Below are 8,462 nucleotides of genomic sequence, written 5' to 3' on the forward strand. Positions count from 1 at the left end.
TCCTGGCACCATGATATCCAACATGGTATCAGAGACGGTTTTACTCTTTTTCTTCCAAAATCCTTCCTCTTTCATAATCATCATGTATTTCCATGTTGAGCTCGAGTGAACAATTATATCAATGCATTTTTTTCTTTTCTATGTGTTCTTCTATATATCTTCCTTTTTTTCCCCTTCTGGTTGGTAGTGTGATTCAATCTGCACATATAGCACCACACCAATTCCCTATGGAGGTAAAGATGGGTATCATACCTAGATATTTTTCTTCCCTCCTTTACCTTCAATTTCTCTAGTATTGCATTACTGAGCTCGTCCACAATCATGTTTTCGACTTGTTTGCTCCAAGTTCCAATCTCTTGGTGACTTGAAACACACGAAGTCATTGCACTACCAAAGATATTTTGACATCTTTTGATTGTGGCAATTCCAGCATATTATCTTCATATTCAATTGCCAGTTTGCAACATACATCTAGAGTAGCCAGTCGGGCGAATACCAAAAAATCATGCATCTTGTGGTCTCTAACTTCTCTTCGGAAGCAAGGCAATATCTTATTGTCAGGTTGCCTTTCCCATAGTTTGCACCTTGAATTTAAGTGCTTTAGTCGAGACACGTAGTCTCTCATCGACTCCATTTCCCATTTGGGCTTGGGGGGATGCACATGCTTTCCTAGGGCTTCTTTCAACAGGAGAAGAACCCTCCTTAGATGGCACTACTTGCGCATGTGTGGACTTCTCTTCCCTCCTAACCTTCAATGGCAATTCTTGTGCAGGGCTAAACTGAGCATGCATCTTCACATGTGCTTTCAGTTTCTTGCCCTGCTTTCTCAATCTAAAGGAGAGGCATGTTGTCGTGTTCTTAGGGCCATCTTGGATGAAGCCTACCCCGTAGATGTAGCATCATTTAACAGTGTTATACAGTAGCATGTAATTACAAGATTAAACCATAGCGTTTAGCAGCATTTAACAACATTTAGGTGCGTTTTTAACACAATATAATCCTTCAGCATTGCTTGCTAAATATAGGCAAGAAAAATTTAGCGAAAATTGTATTGCCTACGAATCAAGCTGCCTGGTTAACGCCCTGCTACGTCGCCCCAAAGCATAGAAGATGCCCAAATAACACAAACTGCGATCTCGGCTTTGGGAAGATTTGGATTCTCGGGGACAAAAGCTGGTTTTCTTCCTCAACCCACAACCAGAAAGCACCCCCTGGTTCGTGATTCTTAAACCCAAAACCCGATTTGCCTCCTCAACAGTGCGCAGTATTAATGAGGTTTTACAAACCTCGCATTTTCCTCTTTAAAGAAACTTCAACATTTAACCTCCGCTAATAGCACTAATCTACTTTCCATATTCTCGTAACGCATTACTTCAAGGGAAAAAATAAATAAATTTATATGTGGAGATGCTTCTATGCACATTTTGAGTTAAAGAAGATGTTCTCTTCAATGAGGTAAACTTTAGAAATGTGTGGGTGGAGAAGAGTCATGGTGATGAGAGGTGGAAAGGAAGATCCCAAAAGGATGCTAAGGTGGAATGTGAATATTCTAAAGAGTGGGCACTAAGTTTCTTCCAATGTTTGTAAAAATTAAGGAGAAAAGAAATAAAGAAATATGCCCTAAGGGCATGAAAGGATCCTGAAAGAAAAGCCAAGTGAGCAATCAAGCTTGTGGCTATGGTGGCCGTTTCATCATAAGATTATTCTATTAAGCTTTCCACCAAGCAGAGAACTATATAAGGTAAGGTTGTGTCTCCTGTGTGTCATAGCCACCAAGCACTTCATTCTTATTTTTTCTCCTTAATCTCCTCTTTGATTTGCTTTTAATTACACATAGAGTTTTGTTATAACATGGACTGTTATTGTCAACTTCTATTTACACATAGGGTTTTGGTATAACATGGACCGTTATTATCAACTTCGATTTTGATTACACCATTATAGATGTGGACTAGTGAAAGGCGTTCAATTCTGTGCTTATTTGAATATTTAATGAAATTACCAATATGGAAAGCACCATTCTTTCAGAGTTTACACATCTATAAATTTGGGTTTTATTTTTATTTTTTTGTCGTACTTTAACCCTTCTTTGTGTAATTGGGTTTTATAATTCTACTTGAAATTTATGTCACTAAGGGCATCAAATGGTTCACACCTCCCACCGATTGCGCATGCATGTCACCTGCGTATTAGAAGAAAAGTACACACATGGTTCACACCTTCCACCCATTGCCCATACATGTCACCTACATATTTCACTAAGGGCATGAAATGGGTCACACCTTCCGCCCATTGCACATGCATGCCACCTGCATATTTTACTAAGGACAGCAAATGTTTTTTTACATCTGGCATCTCACAGCATGGACACATGCACTTACAACTAACCTCGTCAATGTCCACCCTCCATCTTCATCTTTGGATGGGGGGAGACAATGGCCCGTGCAAGCCTAGCCCATCATCGTAAGACCCATTGCATGGATTGCATTCGACCTTGCAAGTACCTCCAAAGAGCTTTATAGAATCTAACCTCCACTTTGACTCCAATTCTCAACATCGACACAACCTCACTCCACGAAGAAGCCCAATGTTTGAGGATCAAGCTCGGAGATATGGGATTTTTACTATCCTATCTTGTTAAGAAGGTTTGGACCACCATCTACCCATCCAAATCATTCATGGTGGTCTTGGTTAATCCAAAGGTGTAGGCCACCTCTATAAAACTACTTAATTTTGAAGGAGCCAAGCCACTTCCATAACATAGAGAGGCCCTACATTAAGAACTTCCACATTGTGTATACCTTTCATGCCCTCGACAAGGTGCCTAGTACCAAGGTTACCAAAACATACCATTTATTTGGCTGTGGATTATTCCCAAATCGACCACTTAACCTCGCATGCCAACTTCATGATGGCGTATGTAAGACCACCCACACCTCTCCAACCTAGCAACATAGTAGCTTCATCACTAAGTTGGGTAATGCAAGGCCGCAGTCATAAAGGGGAGTATATTAACCACTTCATAGGGTAACATGGTTTCACGTGCCCAGCCTACTATAAGGCACTTTTTCATCTTGCCCACTCTAACGAGCACTTATCTTATCCACTCAAACGGGTAGTTATCTTTTATAAGACGACATTAGAACATATAAATATAGCCTTACCATGAGTTTAATATTAAATAAGGAAAGTATAAGGATTTCGTGTACATACTTGCTTATTAGTGGTCGAGCCATTTTTAATTTTCAACTCGCCTAGTGTGAACACAAGTCACTTGTATATAAGTCATTTGTCATAATAACTAATATAGATTCATTCCCCTACAATAGGATACTTGTGAGCCCTCTCTTCTCTACTCTTGCTTGTGAGCCCTCTCTTCTCTACTCTTGCTTGTACTTATAGATTCATTCCCCTACAATAGGATACTTGTGAGCCCTCTCTTCTCTACTCTTGCTTGTACTTATATACTATTAGATTCTTGTATGATGGATGGAATGCTTGTATGAACATGTTTTCTTGTAGGTTCCTCCCCGTGGTTAGCTTCTTCTTGATCCACTTATGTGAGAAAGGACCACCACGAAGTCCATTCTCTTTGTGCCTCCATCTAAGCATAGTGGAGTGAGGACGCAATGTATGAGCTAACACACCCACCACATCGGGGAGTTGCATTATGGCTTGAAGGCAAGACCCAACGATACATATCTTGAACATACAAAAAATCAAGGCACTGAGGTTATTTTTGTAAAAGAAAAGACCCAACTTTAGATATTTAAGCTATTATCGGCTCCAAGGATCAAATTTGGAAATACGATATTTAAATACCCACATGAGGGAGAGGTAGAGGGAGCATCTCACGTTGGGAGGGGATTGTACTCAATGCTCTTGTGTCATTCGTTCTTTGTATTTTTTGATTCAATCTCTTTTTTATGGTATGGATTTGTATATTTTTATGCATAACTATTTCTTCCAATCCCAATGATGTTTTAATTGATTTTCAAGTTACGCAAGTCAAAGCTCTTATGAAGGCACTCTCTCATGAGTCTTATTATGAAGGCATTCTGCATACATGTAGTGATTCACATATTGGATATGCAGACAACAATACTTCAAATGTGTAGGCTTTCACAAAGACTTTACAAGAGGATAATTTTTTGGAATGACCTAGGACATGCACAAATCACGTTCGTGTGAGTATGGGATCATCTTGAGTCTCAAGAGAGGAGATTATTGATGCTTATGTAAGTCTAGAAGAGAACTTTGATTGAGTGTGCAAAAGTTTGCATAGGATCACCTTTTCCATATCTCTATATGTGCATGCACATGCATGTGTGAGTGTGTGTGTGTGTGTGTGTGTGTGTGTGTGTGTGTGTGTGTGTGTGTGTGTGTGTGTGCACGCGCTTATGCGCACAAGCACGCACGTAAGGGTGGTCACATTTATGTTGTCAGTTAAGGGCATCATTATAGGGTGCACACTATCTCACAAGGGTGGACACATTTATGTTGTCAGTTACACATTTATGTTATCAGTTATATTAAAGGCATCATTATATGGTGCACGGTGGGGACACATTTATGTTGTCAGTTAAAGGGATCATTATAGGGTGCACGCTATCTCATAGAGATCTAACTTGTCCCACCTCACCAAAAAAGGCATCTAACTTGTCCTTAATATGGAGAGACAAGTATTATCACATAGGGCATGCCTTGTGGCACGACATTAAAGTGTACCTTTTAACGAATGTGGCCCAAAATTTATTTCATCCAACTAAAACCACTAGAAATATTTCATATCTTGCATTTATTGTGAATAGGATAATCAATGCGACATGTGCCTTTGTGTTCAATTTGATTTTCGCTTTGCAAAGTGCGAAGAAAGAATTATAACTATTGAAGTATCATTGTCATAATAGTACTTTTCACTTAAAGCAAGGGAAAAATAAATATATTTATATGTGGAGACGCTTCTATGCACATTTTGAGTTGAAGAGAATGTGCTCACCAATGAGGTAGACTTTAGAAATGTGTGGGTGGGAGAAGAGTCATGATGGGAAAAGGATGGTAAGGTGGAATGTGAATATTCTAAAGAGGGAGCACTAAGGTTTTTCAACGCTTACAAAAATCAAGGAGAAAAGGAATAAAGAAATATGCCACAAGGGCATGAAAGGATTCTAAAAGAAAAGCCAAGTGAGCACTCAAGCTTGTGGCTATGGTGGTAGTTTCATCAGAAGAATATTCCAAGAAGCTTTGCCCCAAGCATTGTGGCTATGGTGGTAGGTTCATCATAAGAATATTCCAAGAAGCTTTCCCCCAAGCAGAGGACTATATAAGGTAAGGTTGGGTCTCCTCGGGTCGTAGACACCAAGAGCTTAATTCTTAATTAGTCTCCTTAATCTCCTCCTTGATTTGCTAGTAATTATACTTATACCATGGACACTATTGTCATCTTCGATTTTGATTGCAGCATTATAGATGTGGATAGTGATCCATGGGTTGCAGAGAAATTGGGAGCAGCCCAAATTTTCGAGAATTTGCTTGCCCAAATGCCTTGGAATGATATGATGGTAATTTCCAATTTTGGGTTTATTTGCATAATTAATGAAATTATGGAGTTTCCACATATATAAATTGGGTTTTTTTTGGGTGGTAATTTAATCCTGGCTTTGTGTAATTGGGTTCTTCAAATTTGGGTTTTTTTTTTGGGTGGTAATTTAACCCTGGATTTGTGTGTTTTGGAATTTATGTCTCTGGGTTCTATAATTATGGTTGCATTTTGCTGGAAAATGCTCAAATGCAGGCGTAATTATTGTGTATTAGTATAGCAGAAGATTATAGTGTATTAGTATAACGGAAGATTATGGTGTATTAGTATAACAGAAGATTATAGTGTATTATTAATTAATAGTGTATTAGAATAACAGAAGATTTTTAAAATTTTTATTTTTCCAAAAAATTAATAAGAATTAATTGCAGGATGCTCTAATGGCGACTCTGCATGAGCAAGGCAAGTCGATCTGCGACATAGAAGAAGCTCTGCGTTGCGCCCCTTTGCAACCAGAGAAGATAACAGCCATCAAATTAGCGCACGCCCTCGGGTAAAATCCATCTCAATTATAATAATAATTTAGTGTCCATTCCTGCATATTCCATTAATATCTTGCGCTTAAAAAATATGAATAGAAAAAAAAAAGAGAACATAATTTGTTGCAAACAAATTATATACGCGTCACCATAAAATCATGAGGTGCAATTTTTAAGGCGGATTTGTGAATAAAATTCAAACTGATTTATGTTGGGCGGGTTTATAAAAGATCAATGGGTTCTGTTTGTGTAGATGAGTGACATCGAGTGGGAATAATGATGATGTATTGTTTTGTGTGTGTGAATGTGAATGTGGGTGTGGGTGTGGGTGTGGTGGGGGTGTGTGTGTGGGGGTGGAGGGGTGTGTGTGTGTGTGTGTTCTGTACAATCTAGATGAGTGAGGAATAATGATGATTTATTGTTTTGTGTGTGTGTACAATCTAGATGAGAGATGATTTATTGTTTTGTGTGTGTGTGTGTGTGTGTGTGTGTGTGTGTAGAATGTAGATGAGTGAGGAATAATGATGATTTATTGTTTTGTGTGTGTGTGTGTGTGTGTGTACAATCTAGATGAGTGATGATTTATTGTTTTATGTGTGTGTAGAATCTAGATGAGCGACATCAAGTGGGAATAATGATGATGTATTGTTTTGTGTGTGTGTGGGTGTGGGTGTGGGTGTGGGGGTGTGTTGTGTGTGTGTGTGTGTGTGTGTGTGTAGATGAGTGAGGAATAATGATGATTTATTGTTGTGTGTGTGTGTAGAATCTAGATGAGTGACATCAAGTGGGAATAATGACGATTTATTGTTTTTGTGTGGGGGTGTGTGTGTTTTGGCAGGTGTGAGCTCAGGATTGTGAGTGATGCTAACACATTTTTCATTAAAACAATTCTTGACAAATATGAGGTGACCCATTTGTTTGGTGAGATCCACACTAATCCTGGAAGCGTTGACGATAAGGGGAGGCTTCACATCCAACCTTTCCACCCAAAATGTGAAGCCCCTCATGGCTGCCCACTTTGTCCCCCTAACATGTGCAAGGTACAAATCATAGCTTTTTAAACTTACCTTTCTTCTTTACATTTCATTACATGGATTGTCATTAAAAGCTACAATTGTCATATACTTATCACCCTTTTCCTTGAATTTGTGAGACTACATGATGGTGTTGAGTATATAAGATAAAGTCGCCCTTACATTCCCCCCCCCCTAAAATGTGTCTATTTAAGTTTATACCATGTAAAACGTGTCCAGTCTTCTTCCTAAAATGTGTTTATGTAAGTTTATACCATTCTTTGCATCCTAATATAACCAATAATACATGTGTAAATTTACGTAGGAGTGTTATAAATGTAGGAGGTTTTTTGTGGTTCTCATTGGAGTTGGGTCTACCAGGGAAGAGTTATTGATGGAATTAGAAGCAAAATATCAACTGATATGAAAAGAATCATCTACATTGGTGATGGCCGTGGAGATTATTGTCCATCCTTGAGACTACAAATAGGGGATTGTATCCTCCCAAGAGAAGGGTATGAGCCCTCATTTTTGCTTTACAAAAAAATTGCATACATTCTTCAATGTGCAATTGACAAAATTTGTTAAACTTTACAATGGTGGTGGCATGCTCAAATTGCTCTATTTTTTGGTCTACTTGTAGGTACCCATTGCTTGATTTACTTAAACAAAACGTGTCGATTGTGCGAGGAAGTATTTATCCATGGAGTAGTGCCAAGATCATGGAAGAAAACTTGTTAAGTTTGATAAAAAACCAACAAATTCTAGAGAAAGACAATGGTTATGCAGGGATTTCTGGAGCTAATAGCACAAAATGTGCTTTGCCGCTAGTAGACCAATCAAATGAAATGGTCTCAATTGCAGCAGTGTCCGTATGAAAATGTTGCATTGTCTTGGGATAAACTCAAGTCTCAAGTTACATGGATTGGTCTTGTAATTGAACAAGCAGAGTTGTGAGTTTGGCTTGTAAGCATTACAAGAACTCAAAAGGCTCCTAGTTGCATTAGGCATCTCTAGCTTAAAATTAAACTTGTAAACCCATGGGGTTCTCCTCATATGTTAGTAAACTTCAAGAATCTTCAATGTATGTAAGAAGAATCTTTTAACACCAATAGACCTCCCTATATCTTTGTGTGAATTGCTAGCTAGCATAGTGTTCTCCTTGGAATTACCCACACTTGCCAACCATCATACCTACCAAGAATTTACAATCCAATCATTCAAAGTGCTTATGGATATAAAATAATAATAGAGTATCAAACTTGTCTTCTAAAAAAAAAAATGCAACATCATTCACATTTATCATTCAAACTAATAATGGATCTAATATTTGTTGATAAATGTATAAAAAAGTTAACGCGATGATGGTAT

General features: G+C 38.3%; 1 protein-coding gene across 2 annotated transcripts; it reads left to right on the forward strand.

Moving 5' to 3' along the window:
* Nucleotides 1-5,163: 5,163 nt before the first annotated feature.
* LOC147637585 (inorganic pyrophosphatase 2-like) lies at nt 5,164-8,229 on the forward strand. 2 transcript variants are annotated; one of them, XM_086799397.1, is made up of 6 exons: nt 5,164-5,328; nt 5,470-5,561; nt 5,971-6,092; nt 6,917-7,118; nt 7,473-7,606; nt 7,735-8,229. In XM_086799397.1, exons 2-6 carry the CDS (start codon nt 5,541-5,543, stop codon nt 7,967-7,969), a joined length of 714 nt encoding a protein of 237 aa, XP_086655523.1. In that variant the 5' UTR covers nt 5,164-5,328; nt 5,470-5,540; the 3' UTR covers nt 7,970-8,229. The 2 variants fall into 2 exon arrangements, with proteins under 2 accessions (XP_086655523.1, XP_086655522.1); XM_086799396.1 differs by lacking the exon at nt 5,164-5,328 and having other exon boundaries at nt 5,345-5,561.
* The last annotated feature ends 233 nt before the right edge of the window (nt 8,230-8,462 follow it).

The sequence above is a fragment of the Cibotium barometz genome, chromosome 6, assembly GCF_041138505.1.
Source record: "Cibotium barometz isolate CiBa-2024 chromosome 6, ASM4113850v1, whole genome shotgun sequence".
Lineage (NCBI taxonomy): Eukaryota > Viridiplantae > Streptophyta > Polypodiopsida > Cyatheales > Cibotiaceae > Cibotium > Cibotium barometz.

What these genes read in the sequence shown, in the direction of transcription:
- LOC147637585 (XM_086799396.1), top strand. Translation starts at nt 5,427, where the DNA reads ATGGACACTATTGTCATCTTCGATTTTGATTGCAGCATTATAGATGTG. An exon ending in AAATTAGCGCACGCCCTCGG is followed by an intron (nt 6,093 to 6,916) that starts GTAAAATCCATC and finishes GTGTTTTGGCAG; the next exon opens with GTGTGAGCTCAGGATTGTGA. An exon ending in TGTATCCTCCCAAGAGAAGG is followed by an intron (nt 7,607 to 7,734) that starts GTATGAGCCCTC and finishes GTCTACTTGTAG; the next exon opens with GTACCCATTGCTTGATTTAC.